Consider the following 22,874-nt stretch of genomic DNA (forward strand, 5'->3'; position numbering starts at 1 on the left):
TTTTCTGCTCCATCATCACAAAGACCAGAAGATATTAGAATATACCGGTATGTAAATATACCGCTATTATCGGAAGGTATGAGAATATCGGATCATTTATCTATATGATGATGTATTCCATCGGGCAGGAGACGCACAGACATTAATATTGATTAATATCTTATTATTTATTGATCATAATCATAATGCTGGTTCTGATGATGAGAAGGAGGAACAACAAGCTGCTTCTGGCCGCGGGGTTCTGCGTCTCCTTCCTCCTCGGCACCCTGATGAACGTGCTCTACATCCCGGCGTTCGAACCGGGGGTCCGCGGGGGTCCGCAGGGGGTCCGCTTCTATGGAGGGCGTCTGTCCGAAGAAGAAGCTTGGAAGTCCGCTTCTCCTCCGGACCGACCGAAGCCCGGCGCCGCTGCCGCCGCTGCCCGGCTGGCCGAGCTGCGGCTGCAGATCCAGGCTCGCTACGATGAGGTTCTCCGGTACCGCAGCAGCAGCGCCGATAACCGGCCAGGGTGAGTAGTATAGGCTACATGGTATAGGCCTAGTAATAGTGTAGGGGTGTAACGATATAGTAACTGTATCGTAATATCGTTTTTAACTAGTAGCCTAGACCTATATCGAAATGAAAACAGCTATCGTTTTATTTTGTATCGTATTCGTATCGAATCGGCTGTGCAAATAATCGATTGTATCGATACTACCTACTTGTAAATTGTATTTAGCATTTTTAAGAAGAAAAAATGAAAAGGAGGGGTTTAATTATTTTTCCATTCCATATAGCTACACTGGTCTATGGATAAATGTGTGTAATCTCAGTGGGTTCATGTCAAGGTGCAGGTTTGTCAATATACAATGTCCATGTATTTGGCAGATAATCACTGTGTGTTTACTTATTTATATCCATAATAATACATGTTTCCCTTAAAAACCTGCATCTATCCACACCTTTCACACAGATTTAATTTCTTTGCTAAATACTTACTATATCGATTTTAAATCATTGAATCGAATCGTATCGTATCACCATGAATGAACCAATATCGTCCATGTATCGATCGTATCGCCAACAATGTATCGTGATATGTATCGAATCGCTATTAAAATGTATCGTTACACCCCTATAATAGTGTGTATAGTAGGTAACGGTTTGGTTCAGCACTGTTCAGTCAACCTGTTATGAAGCTCTTTGATATAGAAAACAGATGTAAAATGTAAAAATATTTTATTATAATTATTTTATTATTGTCTAATATTAGTGTGCATTATTTTGTGTTTTGCTTTTGTTGTTTTTTTTACTTAATTGAAATTGTATTTAATGTTTATGCATTATTATTGTTGCGTATTATTATATATTCTACTTCTGTCTTTTAAAGGACAACTTTTTTTTTTTTTTACAGCAAGGGTTCATATTTTAGATTGTAATTAGAGAAAAGAAAAGATTAGTGTTAAAATGTTTTCATTTTAGCGATTTTAGTATTTTGATTTCAGTGATTTCATGCGTACAAGTGGCTAAATTATGTCTTTTTAGACACAATACGTCGGAAATGTCTCTGTTACTATTTACACCAGCCCCCATAAGTCACATCTGCCCAAAGATTGCGGTGCATCTTGGGAATGGGCTTATTGTGTCTAAAAAGACATATTTTTCCACTTGCATGCATGCCCCCACCCAGGTTGGGGCATGCATGCAAATCAAAATAGTTAAAATCACTAAAACGATAGAACGAAGTAAATGAAAACATTTTCATCTTTTCTTCTCTCTAATGACTACATTTCTCTTTCAGCTTTTCCTTGCGGTACTTTTTCTATGGCTCCGGTTTTCTTCAACAGGAGGTCTGGAACCCCTAGGGGGTCCTCAGAGTTACTACAGGGGGGCCGCCAAATAGGATGTGATCATTCTTTTAGATTAAGAACTTGAACCCTCACATCCAAATAGCAGATCTACAAGCTCTCAACGCCTTGCAGCGCCCAGCTGATTGCCGAAAATAGCCGATGTACAAGCTCCCAAAGCCTTGCAGCGCAAGGCTTTGAGAGCTTGTATATTTGGCAAATAGGTTTGGTGTAGAGGAAAAAAAAAAAGAGCAGACCAAGTACCGAGTGATAGGTGAAGTTTACAAAGTATCGTCAATTCAAGCGATTAAATGTCTGAAAAAACACATTAACAAATCCAACATAGACTGATGACAGTGCTGTCATAGTCTATGAATCTATCTATGACATCGATGAAAATCTGCAACACAATTTTATACAACATCTAGAGGGGGTCCCTGCTTCATCTCTCTCTCAGCTAAGGGGTCCTTGGCCTGAAAACGTCGAAGACCCCTGATCTAAAATATGAACCCTTGTTGTAAAAATAAATAAATAAAGAAAGTTGTCCTTTAAAGAGGTGGTGCCATAGTTTTGTACTTTTTCTGGTTTTCATGTGTCTAGGAGGTTGACAGTACTTCATTAGACCCCCTGGTGTGGTTGTTATGAGCAATTATGTATTCCCTTTCTATTTTTTTTTTTTTTGGCTGCCACCTTGTGGGTCAAAAGTGCCGGTCCAAAAACACAGATACAATTACATCATAGATTCAACCCCTCCCCTAATTACCATTCACCCAACACTGTGGGTGTGGCTAACTTCAGCTGGGTCACCACCCACCATGACAACCAGGCATACTTAATGAACTGGTGGGTGTGGCCACATAAAAACCTATTTTTAACTCTTTCTGTACACTTTTTTGGAAAAAAAGTATAATCATAATACCTAATCCTTTTAGCCACTAGGGGGGCGAGAAGAACTATGATCAAAACTATGATATTCCTGGCCAGGAAGTTGTCCCAGGCTCAGAATCTGAGCCTGACCCATACCGGATGAGTAGAGCCCTGTGTAAACCTTCAAAACATTCAGAATAGAAACCAAACAACCAACACTACAACAATCTGCAGCCCATGTTTTCGAGGTGAATCCTACTAGACTACTATACATAATGACTGATTATCATGTTTTAGAGGGGGAAAAAATCATCCATTAAAGGGATCCCTGGCTAATACGACAAATATGCTTTAATACATAATAATTGTCCTCAATAAATACAATGTAAAATTAAAAACACCTTTATTATTTTATTTCTTCTAGCTAATCTTTCACTCAATAGGGGAAATGCCCGTCGCAAGTTGATGATGACATAAATGTAATTTGTGATCAATACCTATGGAATTTATGGCATGCATGTGCAAATAAAAACAAATGTAATACTTCCTATGGTTAATATGAGCATCAAATCAATATTTCAAATGTGTGTTTTTTGCACATGCATGCCATAAAATTAACACATGACATCTATGACATCATCAACTTGCGACAGGCATTTCTCCTATTGAGTGAAAGATTAGATATTTCTAGAAGAAATACAATGTTTAAGGTGTTTTTAATTTTACATTGTAGTTATAGAGGACAGTTATAATGTATTAAGGCATATTTGTCGTATTAGCCAGGGATCCTTTTAAATGTTTGAAATAAACATTCATTCATTCATTCATTCATACCGGGACCGTAGCAGCAGCGTTACGCGGCCGGACCAGGAGCGGGACTCTACGGACGACGACGACCTGCTGCTGCTGCTGCTGCTGCCGCAGGAGAGGCAGAGGAGGCTCATGGATCTGAGGGACCGCCATCACCGCCGGAACCCTCGCTTTCATCACCGATCCCCTCCTGCGGAATATCCATCCTCCGAACCCAGTAATAACCGAACCGTCGGAGGGGGCGGAGGAGGTCAAGGAGGAGGGAGGACCGAGGGCGGCGCCGGCGGCACTCGATTCGAAGCGGAGTCCGTTTCGGTCCGATTATCGGCGGAGCGACATCAGCGGAGGAGGAGGGTGAATCCCGGGGATCGAGACGCATTCAGTCACGGTAGGATAATGAATAGCGTTATAATAACCGGGACTAGGGCTGTCACAATTATTACATAATAATCTTCTAATCGCGATTATTTGACATTATCGCGATTACTTGACATAATCATAATTGTTTCCTTGTTGAAAAATGTTAACATATTTTATTAAAGTAAAGAATAGTGGAAATAGCCAATCTACAAGCTCACAACGCGTCGCGATGCGACGCGTTGTGAGCTTGTAGATCGTCTATTTCCACTATCAATGTTCTTTTTGAAGTGTAAAGTTGTCAAATATGTCAGTAATTTCTTTGTGTATTCACGTGTCATATCTGCCATGTGCAACTTCAAAGCCTAAAAGCCAAACAGAAATGTAATTGTCAACGACAAAAACACAATTAAATTGAATGATCGCAATTATTTGAGTGACAATTAATCGTCATGTAACATGTCCTAATCGTGACAGCCCTAACTGGGACACCGGCGACACCGGCGACAGACTGCGGCGGGCTGGAGGTGGACCTGACCGCGGCGCGCTACCTGGGCTCTGGCTACACCAAGGCGGTGCACCGCGCTGTTGCCATGATGGCGACGGTGAACGGTACCACCGCGGTGCCGGTGGCGCTGAAAAGCGTGGACCGCGGCGGCCACGACATGCAGAACTGCGTGCGGAGGTTCGGCTCCGGGTCGGAGGCGGCCTGCCACCGCCTGGCCTCCCTCAAGATCATCAAGGAGACGAGTCTGATGGAGCGGCTGCAGCACCCCAACGTACTGAGAGTGAGTTAACTACACATCACCCCAACGTACTGAGAGTGAGTTATATATGAACTACACATCACCCTGAGAGTGAGTTATATATGAACTACACATCACCCTGAGAGTGAGTTATATATGAACTACACAGCACCCCAATGTACTGAGAGTGAGTTAACTACACATCACCCCAACGTACTGAGAGTGAGTTAACTACACATCACCCCAACGTACTGAGGGTGAGTTACACATCACCCCAACGTACTGAGAGTGAGTTACACATCACCCCAACGTACTGAGAGTGAGTTAACTACACATCACCCCAACGTACTGAGAGTAAGTTACACATCACCCCAACGTACTGAGAGTGAGTTAACTACACATCACCCCAATGTACTGAGAGTGAGTTATATATGAACTACACATCACCCTGAGGGTGAGTTATATATGAACTACACAGCACCCCAACGTACTGAGGGTGAGTTATATATGAACTACACATCACCCCAACGTACTGAGAGTGAGTTATATATGAACTACACATCACCCTGAGAGTGAGTTATATATGAACTACACAGCACCCCAACATACTGAGAGTGAGTTATATATGAACTACACATCACCCCAACGTACTGAGAGTGAGTTACACATCACCCCAACGTACTGAGAGTGAGTTATATATGAACTACACATCACCCTGAGGGTGAGTTATATATGAACTACACAGCACCCCAACGTACTGAGGGTGAGTTATATATGAACTACACATCACCCCAACGTACTGAGAGTGAGTTATATATGAACTACACAGCACCCCAACGACTGAGAGTGAGTTATATATGAACTACACATCACCCCAATGTACTGAGAGTGAGTTATATATGAACTACACATCACCCCAACGTACTGAGGGTGAGTTATATATGAACTACACATCACCCCAACGACTGAGAGTGAGTTATATATGAACTACACATCACCCCAACGTACTGAGGGTGAGTTATATATGAACTACACAGCACCCCAACGTACTGAGAGTGAGTTATATATGAACTACACAGCACCCCAACGACTGAGAGTGAGTTATATATGAACTACACATCACCCCAACGTACTGAGGGTGAGTTATATATGAACTACACAGCACCCCAACGTACTGAGGGTGAGTTATATATGAACTACACAGCACCCCAACGTACTGAGAGTGTGTTATATATGAACTACACAGCACCCCAACGTACTGAGAGTGTGTTATATATGAACTACACAGCACCCCAATGTACTGAGAGTGAGTTATATGAACTACACATCACCCTAAGAGTGAGTTATATATGAACTACACATCACCCCAACGTACTGAGAGTGAGTTACACATCACCCCAACGTACTGAGAGTGAGTTAACTACACATCACCCCAACGTTGCCCTTGCCTTTAGGGTGTTTTACTAATCTAATCTAATCTAATCTAATCTAATTTAATCTAATCTAATCTAATCTAATCTAATCTAAGGACATAGACAGTGTAAACTTTTTGCAGAGTAAAACAAGAGAAGAGTTGGACTGGAGACAGTTTAATGACCTTAATTTAATTATCTTTTATTACTAATTGTTTAGTACACATAGCTTAATGACAAACCAATGCATTACATAGAACTGCCTTTTAATTAATGATAAACTGTAACTGCACATAGTTCAATGACAAACCATTACATAAAACTACCTTTTAATTAATGATAAACTGTAACTGCACATAGTTCAATGACAAACCATTACATAAAACTACCTTTTAATTGCTACAGGTTTAACGATTAACTATTACATAGGATTGTATTACTAACAGCTTAATGGCTATACTGAACTACCTTGTAACTTTGTTCCTAAGTGTGCGTGTGTGCGCGCGCGCACACGTGCGTGTGTTTGTGTGCGTGTATGTGTTTATACACTGACATAAACACACATTCTCTTCCTCCCAGAGGGCATTGGGGTTGACCTTTGACCTTGTGCATGTTCGTGTGAACAAGATGGATTCCAGCTGATCACACACAATGATAAGTGTGTGTGTGTGTGTGTGTGTGTGTGTGTGCGTGCGTGCGTGCGTGCGTGCGTGTGTGTGCGCGCGTGTGCTGTGTTTGTTTTTAGGTTTTTTAGAAAACTTTTTTTTTCTATACTGATTATATTGTTTTTTTCTAGATAGATATTCATTTGCATTTGCTATTCTTGTTTAAAAGTGTCTGCTAAATACCTAAACTGTAAACTGTAAACTGTGTGCGTGCACATATGTAATTAAAGAAGTGTCTACTTTTCACTATAATCAGTATAACAATACAAGATTGAAGATTGGAGATTCAATAACTTAATTGCCGTGTCAACATAGTTGATAGGAATTTGTCTTGGTTCACTCTCTCTCACTCTCAAACGTATTCTTGTATTCATTTTGATTTTGGTTGTTTTCTTTTCTTGATCATGTGTGTGTGCGCGTGCGTGCGTGCGTGCGTGCGTGCGTGCGTGCGTGCGTGTGTGTGTGTGTGTGTGCGTGCGTGCGTGTGTGTGTGCGTGCAGCTGCATGGTGTGTGTTACCAGTCCAACGGGGTGCTGGGACAGACGGTGACAGCGGTGACGGAGCTGGGAACCCCTCTGGACATGATCACCCTCCTGCAGTCTCCATGGGAGACCCGCTTCAAGGTGATGCACGCACACACACACACAGACGCACACACACACACAGACGCACACACACGCACACACACGCACACACACACACGCACGCGCGTGCGTGCATGCGAGCGTACGCAGGGGCGTCACAAGGGGGAGAAAGTGGGACTGAGTTACTATAGGGCCCAAGGTGGAGGGGCCTGGATAATTTTATACTTTAGCTATTTTTGAAAAGTTGTGAAAATGTGTGCAAATCTTTGAATATATGTATTTTTTAGGCAAACATTTGTAGCAAAAACTTTGCTTCTGGGGGGGGTCCCTGGAACTAAATATTTTGAGATGGGGGTCCGTGGCCAAATACATATCATATTGGGGGTCCTTCACATGAAAAAGTTTGAGCACCACTGACATAGAAACATAGGTTTAAAAAAATAATAATCTAAAACTTGAAATATTCAAAGACTTCAAAAATAAAATAAAATTTGGTGTGACACCCCTGCATATGTACACAAACAAGCACGCACGCACGTCTCCAGGGCCACTCACGGCATGGACTGTGCGTAGGGCACCACGGTCCCAAAGGATACAAAAAAAGCCAAGCCAACCATCATCATAATAGCCTGGGATCTGTAGCATTTTGGGTTTTTGATCCGGTCGGGAGCGGAAACAACCTGTGTCATGTTGTAGTCATCAGAAACAGCCTACGTCATGTTGTAGTCATCAGAAACAACCTACGTCATGTTGTAGTCATCAGAAACAGACTACGTCATGTTGTAGTCATCAGAAACAGCCTACGTCATGTTGTAGTCATCAGAAACAACCTACGTCATGTTGTAGTCATCAGAAACAGACTACGTCATGTTGTAGTCATCAGAAACAGCCTACGTCATGTTGTAGTCATCAGAAACAACCTGCGTCATGTTGCAGTCATCAGAAACAACCTGTGTCATGTTGTAGTCATCAGAAACAACCTGCGTCATGTTGTAGTCATCAGAAACAACCTGCGTCATGTTGCAGTCATCAGAAACAACCCTACGTCATGTTGTAGTCATCAGAAACAGCCTACGTCATGTTGTAGTCATCAGAAACAACCTACGTCATGTTGTAGTCATCAGAAACAACCTACGTCATGTTGTAGTCATCAGAAACAACCTGTGTCATGTTGTAGTCATCAGAAACAGCCTACGTCATGTTGTAGTCATCAGAAACAACCTACGTCATGTTGTAGTCATCAGAAACAGACTACGTCATGTTGTAGTCATCAGAAACAGCCTACGTCATGTTGTAGTCATCAGAAACAACCTGCGTCATGTTGCAGTCATCAGAAACAACCTGTGTCATGTTGTAGTCATCAGAAACAACCTGCGTCATGTTGTAGTCATCAGAAACAACCTGCGTCATGTTGCAGTCATCAGAAACAACCCTACGTCATGTTGTAGTCATCAGAAACAGCCTACGTCATGTTGTAGTCATCAGAAACAACCTACGTCATGTTGTAGTCATCAGAAACAACCTACGTCATGTTGTAGTCATCAGAAACAGCTTACGTCATGTTGTAGTCATCAGAAACAGCCTACGTCATGTTGTAGTCATCAGAAACAACCTACGTCATGTTGTAGTCATCAGAAACAGCTTACGTCATGTTGTAGTCATCAGAAACAGCCTACGTCATGTTGTAGTCATCAGAAACAGCCTACGTCATGTTGTAGTCATCAGAAACAGCCTACGTCATGTTGTAGTCATCAGAAACAACCTACGTCATGTTGTAGTCATCAGAAACAGCCTACGTCATGTTGTAGTCATCAGAAACAGCCTGCGTCATGTTGTAGTCATCAGAAACAACCTATGTCATGTTGTAGTCATCAGAAACAACCTACGTCATGTTGTAGTCATCAGAAACATCCTACGTCATGTTGTAGTCATCAGAAACAGCCTGCGTCATGTTGTAGTCATCAGAAACAGCCTACGTCATGTTGTAGTCATCAGAAACAGCCTGCGTCATGTTGTAGTCATCAGAAACAACCTACGTCATGTTGTAGTCATCAGAAACAGCCTACGTCATGTTGTAGTCATCAGAAACAACCTGCGTCATGTTGTAGTCATCAGAAACCTACGTCATGTTGTAGTCATCAGAAACAGCCTACGTCATGTTGTAGTCATCAGAAACAGCCTACGTCATGTTGTAGTCATCAGAAACAGCCTACGTCATGTTGTAGTCATCAGAAACAACCTGCGTCATCTTGTAGTCATCAGACAGATTACATTTTGGCTGGAATTACCAAAGCGGAAACAATTTGAACCCAGAATAATTCCTGCGCTCAAGGGCATGAGTTTAGGTCCAACCCTATAAAACACTTAGGCATAGAAGTTTAGGGTTAGGGTTTAGCATGGACAAAAATAGAATCCATTGTGTGTAAAAATACATATTTAGCCACTCGTACGCATGTCCCCAAACACTGAAATCAAAATAGTTAAAATGGCTAACACGAAAGCAGTAAATGAAAACATTTTAACACAATTTCTTTCTTTTCTCTAAAATATGAACCCTTGTTGATAAAAGTTGTTTAAGAGAGCAGCTACAGTATGAGATGAAGTGTGACGTCTCCTAAAAGTCGTTTATGTGACATAATTATGTCATCCATTAACAAGGCTTTGTTTAAGTCACCGCCTGCCGCCACGGAACCATCCAGGCATGAATCACAAAGTGCTTGTAGGAAACATCAAAGGAAAGAAACATTTCCATTCCACACATCTGAGACAAGATCCACCCGAACCAGAACTCAGCCTGGCGTTCTTCATGTCGCGTTCATCGTTCACAATCCACTAGGCTGACATGTTTTTACCTTGTTTTCAACTGGAAATAAATATGGTATGTTGATGGTATGAAATCATGGGCGGAGCCACAGGGAGGATGAGCCAATCACCAGCCAGGCTTCTGTCAAACACCCCTCCCCTGTGGGAGGGGCCTGGAGAGGCAGCTGCACCACAGGGCTCACTCTGTATGTGTTGTATCTGCTGAACCACATCTATATTGTATCTATAGATGTGGGAGGGCCTGGTGAGGGTGCTGCACCACAGCCAGGGCTCATACTGTATACGTTGTATCCGCTGCACCACAGGGACCACTCTATATGTGTTGTATTGTATCTATAGATGTGTATGGGCCTGGTGAGGCTGCTGCACCACAGGGCTCATACCGTATGTGTTGTATCCGCTGCACCACAGGGCTCACTCTCTATGTGTTGTATTGTATCTATAGATGTGCATGGGCCTGGTGAGGCTGCTGCACCACATGGCTCACTCTCTATGTATTGTATTGTATCTAATAGATGTGCATGGGCCTGGTGAGGCTGCTGCACCACAGGGCTCACTCTCTATGTATTGTATTGTATCTAATAGATGTGCATGGGCCTGGTGAGGCTGCTGCACCACCTGGCCCACTCTCCCCTGGGCTCCGTGGCGCTGCTGGACTTCCGGCCGCGGCAGTTCGTCCTGGTGGGGGCGGTGCTTAAGGTCAGCGACCTGGACGACGCCACGGCGGACACGCCCCTCTGCTACCCACAATCCCCGGCGGCGGCGTGCCGCCTGGAGTTCCCCGCCAGGAACTTCAGCCTCCCGTGCACCAGGGGGCGCTGTGAGGCCATCAACGAGAAGAGGAACCTCTACAACGCTTACAGGTGTGTGTGTGTGTGTGTGTGTGTGTGTGTGTGTGTGTGTGTGTGTGTGTGTGTGTGTGTGTGTGTGTGTGTGTGTGTGTGTGTGTGTGTGTGTGTGCGTGCGTGCGTGCACGCGCACAGTGGTGGAAAAGAGTAAAAGACCAGAATCAACAATGTATTTGAGTAAAAGTACAAAAGTATGGGTATCAAAATGTACTTAAAGTACCAAAAGTAAAAGTACTCATTAGGCATAGTGTCCTAATTAAAGTTTTCAAATGTATTAAAATATTTTGAAAATAGCAGATCTACAAGCTCACAATGCGTAGTTTTCTGACAGTGACATGTTTGTAGTTTTCTTCCTGACAGTGACATGTTTGTAGTTTTCTTCCTGACAGTGACATGTTTGTAGTTTTCTTCCTGACAGTGACATGTTTGTAGTTTTCTCCCTGACAGTGACATGTTTGTAGTTTTCTTCCTGATATTGACATGTTTGTAGTTTTCTTCCTGACAGTGTGATGTTTGTAGTTTTCTTCCTGACAGTGTCATGTGTGTAGTTTTCTAACAGTGTCATGTTTGTAGTTTTCTAACATTGACATGTTTGTAGTTTTCTAACAGTGACATGTTTGTAGGTTTCTAACAGTGACATGTTTGTAGTTTTCTAACAGTGACATGTTTGTAGTTTTCTAACAGTGACATGTTTGTAGTTTTCTTCCTGACATTGACATGTTTGTAGTTTTATCCTGACAGTGACATGTTTGTAGTTTTATCCTGACAGTGACATGTTTGTAGTTTTCTTCCTGACAGTGACATGTTTGTCGTTTTCTAACAGTGTCATGTGATGTATTTGCTGTGTTTGCAGGTTCTTCTTCACCTACCTGCTGCCTCACAGCGCTCCGCCAGGACTGAGACCCCTGCTGGACAACATTGTCAATGCAACCAGTCAGTGCATTTTTACATTTAACCACTATCTAGGCCTAGAATCATTTAACACTTTAAATATTGAGAAATAGCAGATATACAAGCTCAATGCGAGCTTGTAGATCTGCTATTTTTGAAAAATCATGATATCTTTTGCAAGTCTTTGAATATATCTTTTTAAAAGCAAACATTTGTAACTCAAATGTTTGCTTCTGGGTGGTCCCTGGAACAATATATTTTGAGATGGTATACCCGATGGTATACCCGCCAACATGTCATGTTGGCGGGTCCTTGAGAGTGGCAGTTCAGAAAAAGCTAAGGTATGGCAACATGACTGGTGTCTTGCACGCGCGTGTCATGTTGCCATACCTTAGCAACAGGCATGATACATGGGCTGGATATGGCAGCCTGGAAGGGTTGTTCAAGTGCAGCTAAACTTGGCATGTTAGTAAATGTGCCACAATTAACCATAATTGACCTATATATAATTATAATACCTTGTTAAAGTGACCATTTTGTTAAATTTTGCATTTGTAGTTATTTTACTGTAATTTAACAACATAATAACCAGCACAGATAGACAAAGAGACATTCATGGATTTATATTTAAAAGTAACTTTTATTCTCCCCCCTGGATGCAGGGTATGGTAGCTGCATACCCCTGCCATACCCAATTGACGCCCCTGGTCCTTGACATGAAAAGGTTTGAGAACCACTGATTTAGAAGAAGAATCGGGACAAAGATATTCAAAGACTTGCACAAAATGTGCGCTTGTAGATCTTCTATTTTTTGATAGTTAAAGCACCAATAGAAGGTTTGAAGGTTTGAATCTTAGTCACGTAGAAAAGCTTTAACCACTGATGAGCGCTTCAGAGTCACAACCCAACAAGAACAACAAGACAAGAACCATCAGGAAGGATGGCTCTGGTTCCAAGACACGCACACGCACACACACACACACACACACACACACACACACACACACACACACACACACACACACACACACACACACACAGTCTCTGTATCAGTCGATCAGCGATGGTATGTCATCACAACATCACATGAACAGTGTGTGTGTGTGTGTGTGTGTGTGTGTGTGTGTGTGTGCGTGTGCGTGTGTGTGTGTGTGTGTGTGTGTGTGTGTGTGGTTGAGATCTTATCAGTCTCAGTGAGTCAGATAACTCTCCTCCTCTCTGTGTGCGTCTCCAAAACCACACACACACATGCGCGTGCACACGCGCGCACGCACACGCACACACGTGCGCACCGGTACACATGCACAAGGCATCAGTGCTGGATGAGAATAGGCCACTGTAGTCAAAGTGAACATAGCAGCCATGCTGTATTGCCAATAGAACACAAACCCCTTGTTATAACTGGTGAAAAAAATGAAAGGCAGTTCTGTTCGGTGGTGGAAAAAATGCACTCACATTGTTTTTGGAGCTGTGTGGAACACAAGCTCCCTATACGTGGCCGTGTGTGTCTGTGGGTGGGTGGGTCTGACTGTCTGTCTGTCTGTCTGTCTGTCTGTATGTAGCCTCTGGTGTAGCCTGACTACCCTGGGTGACCAGAGAGGTGCTGTTGAGTCTAGCCTGCCCTGAGCATCAACTGCAATACACACACACACACACACACCCCCACCCCACACACACAGGCCCCCCCCCCCCCCCACGACCACCGCTCAGTTCACACACACACACACACACACACACACACACACACACACACACACACACACACACACACACACACAGCTCCACTTCGAACAGAGGTTCGATTTTTTAACTTCAGTAAAAGTATGAATACTGCAACGTAGAAACACACTGTTAGGACTAGTGTTGTTTTTGACAGCAAATTTTGATTTAGTTTTAGTCATAGTCTTTTGAATAAAATGTCATTTAGTTTTAGTCATAATTTAGTCACCTGAAAAGTTTTAGTTTTAGTCTAATTTTATTGTAAAATGTATTTTGGCAGGCCTTGATGGCATCGTAATGACTGATTTTACACTTGGCGTGCTGAAAATAGCCGATCTACACCTGAGAGCAACCAAACATAAAATGACTCTCTTCTCCTCTAGTCCCTCTCTTAACGTTTTAGTCTAGTTTGTATTTTGTTGACGAAATTGTCAATATATTTAGTCTTAGTTTTAGTCATCACAGCTTAGTTTTTATTTAGTTTTTATTTACTTTTCGGCAGTGAAAAAAACACAGTCGACAAACATTTTTCGTCATAGTTTTAGTCGACAAAATCAACACTGTGTTAGGACACGGTCGCACTGCACTTTTATTCCACCTGGATGGATCGAGCGGCACGTTTACACACAAAGTGAATGCAAATACATAGAGAACATTTAGAAGATTCAGAGAAGGGCTACTAAATGAATTCCAGGTTTGAAGGAATTGTCAGAGGAAGTGGTCCGAGCTCCAACAATTAACTCATTTAGTGCCCATCCCGCGATGTCTGGCGAAATATTAAAAGATGTCCGGAGTGCCCATACCGGGATGTCGTGCGAAATATACTGTATATACAGTAAAGCTGGCATGGGCTCACCTTCGGTCCGGCTATCACTGTGGCACTGGTGAAATCCGCGATTCGTTTCCATCGCACGTCCACGCGCACGCAATAGTGATCCCGTCCCATAGAAAACAATGGTTATTTTATTATATAAAAGAATATGTATAATGTATGAATACAATTCTTTTTTAAAGAATTGTATTTAATTTTTTTATTAGTCTGGCGAAGAGGAACTTTTCCTGTGCCGGAAAACTTTTCAATAAAATTTCAATAAATAAAGACCACGAGACCACGCGCGAACCATCCGAATGAGGCGGCGCGAGCCACGCGAACGGTTGTTTCGGGACCTTCACTTCACCCCCACTCCACCCATCGCGTCCTGACAGCTATTCTTTTATCCATCTGTCTGTCTAACATAGTATATAACATATATATCTATATATCATATCGCTGGTTTTGTGTGTATTTGTGTATCTATCCATCTATCCATCTATCCATCTATCTGACTATCTATCTATCTATCTATCTATCCATCTATCTAACATAGTGATGTGTGTTTGTCTATCTATCTATCTATCTATTTATCTATCTATCTATCTATAGATCTATAGATCTATAGATCTATAGATCTATCTATCTATCTAATAGTGATGTGTTTTTCAGGTGAGCTGCTGTGGGGTGTGGACCAGACCCTGGAACATATGGACAGAGTTCTGCACAGCTACACCAACGGCCTTTATCTGGACAACCACACACACACTGCAGGTACACGCACACACACACACACACACACACACACACACACACACACACACACACACACACACACACACACACACACACACACACACTGCAGGTACACGCACACGCGCGTGCACACACACACACACACGCACGCACGCACGCACGCACGCACGCACGCACGCACGCACACACGCACACACACGCACACACACGCACACACACACACTCTCCTCAACAGCCTTTATCTGGACAACCGCACACACACACACACACACACACACACACACACACACACACACACACACACACACTGCAGGTGCACGCACGGGCACGCACGCACACACGATAGTATCTCTCTACTGAGGACAAGGTTTTAGCGACAGTGATTTCATTAATGCCATTTACAGTATTTCAATGCCACTTTTAACCAGAAGCCTAAAAGAGCAGATCTACAAGTCCGTACAGCGTTCCATGTAATTTAGATACCTGTTTTTCTGTTTTTTTTTTTTTTTTTTCATAAAGTTTTTACTGAACAGGTATGTTTTTCTTGTTTAGATAATGTTTCGATGTATTTGCTTCCATTGAAAGCAGTTGGAGCAACATTGCACAAAATGGAGTACAAAATACTAAACACCCATAGAAGATAATGACATGTAAACAATTAGCTGCAAATTGCAACACTAGATTTTATTTTTTTAATCTTATGAATCTAGGGTTGCAATACCTCCCATAGGGATTCAATGCAAGTTTTTTTGCTATCTGATTGTATTAAACAACGTCAAACTCACCAATATTGCGGCTCTATGGAAAGCTTGAATTATGCTCTTTCTATCTGCAAAGTGTTTTGTTTCAGAAAAAATCCACCGTAGACATGTTATGAGCTACTTTCTGTCAAGAAATTCAGTTCAGGCGATTATTTTTTCTTGGAGTTTGGAAGCGCTTGTGGGAAGTCACGCAACGGTCCTGTGTACCAGCTGGTACTAAATGTCACATAATGCAGCAGGCAGCGGGACGTTGCGGTAGCCTATATGGAAGACAAGCGCTTCCCAAAGTTCAACACAAAACACATGTCTGCTCGGATTTCTTTCACAAAGTATAGCTCATAACGTCTATGGTGGATTTTTCTGAACACTTTGCAGATAGAAAGAGCATAATTCAAGCTTTCCATAGAGCCGCAATATTGGTGAGGTTGATTTTTTTTTTTTTTTTTTACGTTCTGATGCATTGAATCCCTATGGGAGGTATTGCAACCCAAAATCTAGTGTTGCAATTTGCAGCTAGCACACATTATGTGAATCTCACATTGAACAAAGCCTACCTGGTATGAACATAGATGAGACACCTAGTGGTCATCTGCAGCACAGCAGCAGCATACAGTACACACATCTGTAACACAGAGAGAAGATGATTAATATAAAACCCCAAAATATGTATTTAATGTTTGTAACAGAGTCAACAGAGTTGTCATGCATCCTACCTGCAGCATGGAATTCACCAGGGATGTGCTGGGCCTCTGATTCAGCCCGGGAAAAAGAGTTGGAGAGGCCCTCATTGCGCGCTATAGAGAGAGAGATCTCTCTCTATAGCGCTGCTGCTACTCAAAGATTTGCCATTTCAGATCATGACAAGTGACAAGCCAGTGGGCCAATTACTGTACATGAGTTATATTTCGTCGTTGTCGGGTGGAAACCTTGTATGTCCAAAACCGCTTGTTTTGTATTCATCATTTTAAAAATGATTTAAACTAGTGACAACAGCCGATCTACAAGCACACAACGCCTCGCACCGCTGTTTTCACTACTTTTGTGCAACGGCCTTGTATGATGAAAAAGTGTATACATTTGAAACTTGGAGATACGAGGTTTCTGCCCGACAGTGACGATTTACTTTGTTGGCCGCCGAGCCCCCAAAATGGAACGAAGGCCGACATTTTATTTTTAATTGTTTCCTAATGGCCGGCCTGGACCGGCCGGGAATGAACCGGCCGTTCGGGAGTTGTCCTGGTTTTCCCAATGGCCAGCACGTCCCTGGAATTCACTTCCTCTGCTGAGGTGAACTACGGGGTGCACAAAGGGACACTGCATGCAGCTGCGCTGTTTGTCCACCAGGTGGCTTTAGAACTATAAGTTACAATATGTTGAAAGGCAAGCGCGTCGATTTTATAGAAATGAATACAGGGATATTTCTAACTCTGTTACACCTGGCTGTCAGTGGTGAAAGAAATGCAAATGCCCCCTCTTTCCATGCCATTCCTGAAGGCAGCATCCAAGAGAATTGCCTTGTCCAAACTCTCCTGAACTTGAATGCAGCATCTTATGTTGAAAGAACAGTCCTCTCTGTGTAGAACTCCATGCCGTTATGCCACATCTCCAGTATTCACTTGATTATGCTTATAGTCAGGGGATATTAATAAAACCTGGGAATAAATTCCTTACCAAACAATTTCTTCACCAATATGTTCGTAAAGGTGTCTAGTAACATATCTAACAAAAACTGAAATTCAACATCCCTAGCAAAATGTTTGACAGCTAGGATAATTCTGGGTCTCATTCACATACTATACACTGTACTATAAGGGGAAAAAAAATACTCCCACAAATATGCTTTAAGTGGAATGTGAGGGGTTCATTGGGCTAAAAACAGACCCGAAAAACTGTGGTTTAGTGATGAGTCATCACTTTTGACAGTTGTATGGGGTCCATTTCGGCCCAAGGAATGTTTTTGCTTGCAATGGATTCAGAATAATTAAAAACACCTAGTTAGACCCCTCACATCCCACTTAAAGCATATTTTTGGGAGTAAGTATACAGACATCCCAAGTTGGCGATCACCATTTCCGGGAGGTCCCCTGTGCACGCGCGCGCAGCACAGGGTTTTTTTTATCGATTTTTACTCATTTTTCTACGGTTAAAAATGGTTAAAAACTGTTAAAAACGGTTCTGCACGGCGGCGGAAGCATTTAGGCTTAATATAATCGGGTTAATTTATAGAATGATATCTTTCTTACCTATTTGGGAGAAGGTAATGTCACTCTCACAGTGAGACACAGGCTGCCATGCGTCGCACAGGCTGACGCAGCTTATCCAGTTGTATGTCCAGCGAAAAAGAACCAACAGCTGTAATGTACTGTTATTTCATTAATATTAAGCAAGACCTGTCAAAAACCTGTCTGTTTACTGTTACGAGCTGATTATATTCTCGACTCGACTATTCTCGACTCTCGAGAGGAGAACCCAGTCTCCATCTCAGACCAGTGATTGGTCACTTTTAGACACCCACATCTCCCACAGCGAATTACAATTATGCATTTGCCAGATTGACAGTTCGATGACGAATTAGAACCGGATTAGAACACATCGCAGGTCGCAGATCCGCCTTTTTCAACCGGATCCAGACGGATATGGCAAGCATTTGCGGGAGCGGCCGGGATTTCCGGGAGGTTTGGTGCCACTCGCGGGTGTCCGGGAGGAGACGCTGATTTCCGGGAGACTCCCGCAACATCCGGGAGACTTGTGATGTCTGAAGTATAGTAAGTGAATGAGACCCAGAATTACCCTAGCTGTCAAACATTTTGCTAGGGATGAATTGAATTTCAATCTTTGTTAGATATGTTACTAGACACCTTTACGAACACATTGGTGAAGACATTGTTTGGTAAGGAATTTATTCCCAGATTTCACAGGTATGCTGCTAATTTCTCCTGACTATTAGTTCAGTGTGGTGTCAAGCACAGAAAATAGCCGACCTCCAAGCTCACAACGCATCGCGCTGCGACGCGTTGTGAGCTTGAAGGTCTGCTATTTTCAATACTTCCACCAAAAGGCCTTGTTAGACATGTCAGCCCCTGCCTCTCTAACATTCCCTGTGCTGCAGCCTACAGGCCGGTCCCAGGCCAGGCCATCCAGGGAGACGACTACAGGTGCTGGCCCTCCTACCGCCATGACGCCTGCCAGCTGTCCGTCATCAGCCTGCGGGAGGCGGGGCTCATCTGCGACAGCCACGCCCACTGCCGCGCCTTCGTCCTGACCAATGAGAGCACCTGGACAGGTCAGCTGACACCTCAGGTCCCCCCCCCCCCTCGTCTATATAGAGAGTAATTTGTCAAAATAATATATTATTCAGAGTAAGTGATTCTTATTCTGTTACGATTAGTATTGTGATGATAGTACTCATTGGGTTAGGGTTAAGTATTGTAATAATAGTACTAGAGAGAGTGTTTGTTCAGTAACACAAGCCTTTCTCTCTCTCTCTCTCTCTCTCTCTCTCTCTCTCTCTCTCTCTCTCTCTCTCTCTCTCTCTACAAAATGCTTTTCCTGTTGGATACCGACTTTATCCAATCAGGAGAAAGATCTCACAAAGAATAATTGATTGATTGATTGAAGACTTTATTAGAGGTTTGCATTGGGAAAGATACAGTTTTCATGACAGTACAGTTCACAACTAAAAGGATACACCCAACAAAGCCTGTGGCTTGTTTCAATTACAATTACAAAAAGATCTGAGAGAACTGAGTTAGAGTGTTATGACAAATCAATTCCTGCCCCTAAACAAAAAGGTAACGCGTGATGACGAACGTTGACTCAGTCTACCTGGCAATGGCCAGGTAGACTGTTGAATAATTAATTGGCTGTTGTCAAAGGAATAAATAGTGACATTTATTTTGTCTATACATTTAGGTGTAAATAGTAACTTTATTTTGTCTATACATTTAGGTGTAAATAGTTACTTAATTTTGTCGGGACCGTACCTATGTTCCCCAGGTCCTATGTTCCCCAGGTTCTATGTTCCCCACTTACCCCCACAAAAAAGGTTCTATGTTCCCCGCTCAACTTACAATAGGTTCTATGTTCCCCACTTATCCAAAAATGCAGGAAACATTCCTTTATAATTATTAATAACAACTCAAAACACCCACTAATGGGGAGAGATTACAAATACTAGAGGGACAGGGGGCACTAGGGACATCTGGACACCATACTTTTGTTATGTCTGGGCATCTGGACGAGTGGGCACCTGGACATCTGGGCAATAGGGACATGTGGGCATGTGGACGAGGGGGCACATAGATGAGTGGGCACTTAGGGGTGGAGACATCTGGGCACCTGGGCAAGATGCCCCACCATTATCTGCATTTGAGTGGGGAACATATATTTTTTTAACATACAGTAGAACCTTTTTGTGGGGAGGGTGGGTGGGGAACATAGAACCTGGGGAACATATAACCTTTTTTGGGGGATAAGTGGGGAACATAGAACCTGGGGAACATAGGGTGGACCCCATTGTGTCTATACATTTAGGTGTAAATAGTAACTTCATTGTGTCTATACATTTAGGTGTAAATAGTAACTTCATTGTGTCTATACATTTAGGTGTAAATAGTAACTCCATTAAGTCTATCCACGAGTTTCCTACGCCCCATAGTGCATTGCTCAAACGTCTGCATCGATCTTCCGCCGCCGATTTACAAGCTCACAACGGGTTGCATCTGCGACGCGACGTGAGCTTGTATGTCTGCTGTTAAACCCGGAAGTTTGGTCCTGATAGTCTCCAGTAAACTCCCGCGGAAACTTGTGGATACATTTAGGTGTAAATAGTAACTTCATTTCTTCTACTTCACTGACTCTCGTCTCTGCTGCTCTGCAGGTCGACAGCTGGTCTACTTTAAGATGGGTGGAGCCAAGCTAAGCCCCGCCCAGAGGTGGACCTCTTACATCAGAGTGGGCATCTGATCCACGACCAAGGAAGAGCAAATAGTCTTAAAAAAAACTCTTCACTAAAACAAACAAACAAACAAAAAACTCCTTCTTCTGATTGGTTGAACTCCTCAGGGGAAGAGGAAGTGGAGTCTGGAACTACACCTCCTGAGTGCCGAGGAAGGAAGCTCTCATCTGTTTGTCAAAAAAAAAAATAATAATAAATAAATAAATGCATTTTAAACGATCAATTAGACGTTAAACGGTTTGTGTCATGAGGCTGAGCGTTCCACTTGAGAAAGCTTTCCACTTGAGAGAGTGTCATAGAATTCTCAACGGGCCTGGCAATTAAGGCCCGACCCTAACTGGGCCCTAACTGGGTCGGCCCGAGGCCCTACCTGGCCCGACTAGTTAGCACACATTTTAGGCCCTACCCTACCCTAAATGTGGGGTCGGGTTCTCATTACTCTATCACAGAGTAATGGTAATAAAAGTATAAAAATATATTTTTTCTTTTTTCATTGAGCCTATGAGGCCCTACCCGGCCCGACTAGTTAGCATACATTTTAGGCCCTACCCTACCCTAAATATCGGGTCGGGTTTGGTTATGGTCGGATTCGGGCAGAATTTGAGAACTCTAGCGTGTCATCATTTTGACATAGGATCTTTTCGACAACCAAACCTAACCCTAACCCTAACCTCCGTGGGGTGTGTAACGCTGTTGCTGTCTAAACCAGGGGTTCCCAAACTTTTTTGTCTCAGGGCACCCCATGAATATTCTTTTAATCCGAGGCACCCATACATTATAATTTTCACTCCCAGCACCTTATATTTATAGCATATCGTCGTTGTCGGGTGGAAACCTTGTATGTCCAAAACCGTTCGTTTTGTATTTATCATCTATAAAATGTATCTAAACTAGTGAAAACAGCCGATCTACAAGCACACAACGCCTCGCAATGCGAGGCGTTGTGTGCTTGTAGATCTGCTGTTTTCACTAGTTTTGTGCGACAGAGGTTTCTGCCTGACACTCTGACAGTGACGATATTTTAGTGATTATTTTGCGAGGAAAACGTTGAGATAATAACCATTTTGGTTAGAACTGACTGAAAATAACTTTGTACTTCAAGTTTAAAATGATACTAAATATTTCTTCAAGTGTCCAAATAAATTCCAAATATTATCAAATGATCTCGCGGCACCCCTGGACTGCCGCCACGGCACCCCAGGGTGCCCCGTCACCCACTTTGAAAACCCCTGCTCTAAACAGACGGCACATCTGATCTTTTATTTTGCAGTTTTCACAGCTTTGAGTCACTGGGTTAAAATACCAGTAGTGTGTTTCCTGGGGAAATGAATGACATCTGAGCAAAAATGTCTGCTTTCTGTGAAAGTTGTCTTATTGTACATGTGATAACAGCACGTCTTAACCGGTGGTGGAAAAAGTACTCAAAGGTTTTACTTAAGTAAAAGTACCCATACGGCAAATGTAGAAATACTCATGGTACAAGCAGAAGTACCCTACGGAAATTCAAAATGTTCGTGAGTAAAAGTATAAAAGTATTGGCATCCATAACTACTTAATGTACCAAAAGTAAAAGTACAAAATGTTTGAAAATAGCAGATCTACAACGCGTTGTGAGCTTGTAGATTGGCTATTTTCAAATAGCCTCACGGTAAAAATGTATAATATACATATATATATATATATATATATATATATATTATATGTATATGTATATGTATATATATATATATATATATATATATATATATTATATTATATAAGTAACTAGTAACTCAAGTTTTCAAATAAATGTAGTGGAGTAAAAGTACAATATTTGGATCTCAGATGTAGTGGAGTATAAGTAAAAGTATTGGAAATTGGAAATAGTCAAGTACAAATACCTCAAAATTGTACTTAAGTAAATGTACTTAGTTACTTTATACACCACTGGTTGTAACCATGGTAACGTTACGCTGAATGTGATTGTGTGAGACGGAGTTGAATTGATTGAGACGGAGATGTTTTATTTTTGATATGAACCAAAATAAACAACCTCATGACT

General features: G+C 42.4%; 1 protein-coding gene across 1 annotated transcript; it reads left to right on the plus strand.

The window, feature by feature from the left end:
* Nucleotides 1-200: 200 nt before the first annotated feature.
* On the plus strand, nt 201-20,841 carry LOC308296784 (extracellular tyrosine-protein kinase PKDCC-like; the record flags this gene model as incomplete). Its single annotated transcript, XM_080740110.1, has 9 exons — nt 201-508; nt 3,539-3,891; nt 4,338-4,648; nt 7,205-7,306; nt 10,676-10,953; nt 11,792-11,871; nt 15,032-15,133; nt 18,986-19,159; nt 20,756-20,841. 9 exons carry the CDS (start codon nt 201-203, stop codon nt 20,839-20,841), a joined length of 1,794 nt encoding a protein of 597 aa, XP_080596236.1.
* Between the last annotated feature and the right edge of the window lie 2,033 nt (nt 20,842-22,874).

This window comes from Nannobrachium achirus (assembly GCF_963921795.1).
Source record: "Nannobrachium achirus genome assembly, chromosome: 13".
Classification (NCBI taxonomy): domain Eukaryota; kingdom Metazoa; phylum Chordata; class Actinopteri; order Myctophiformes; family Myctophidae; genus Nannobrachium; species Nannobrachium achirus.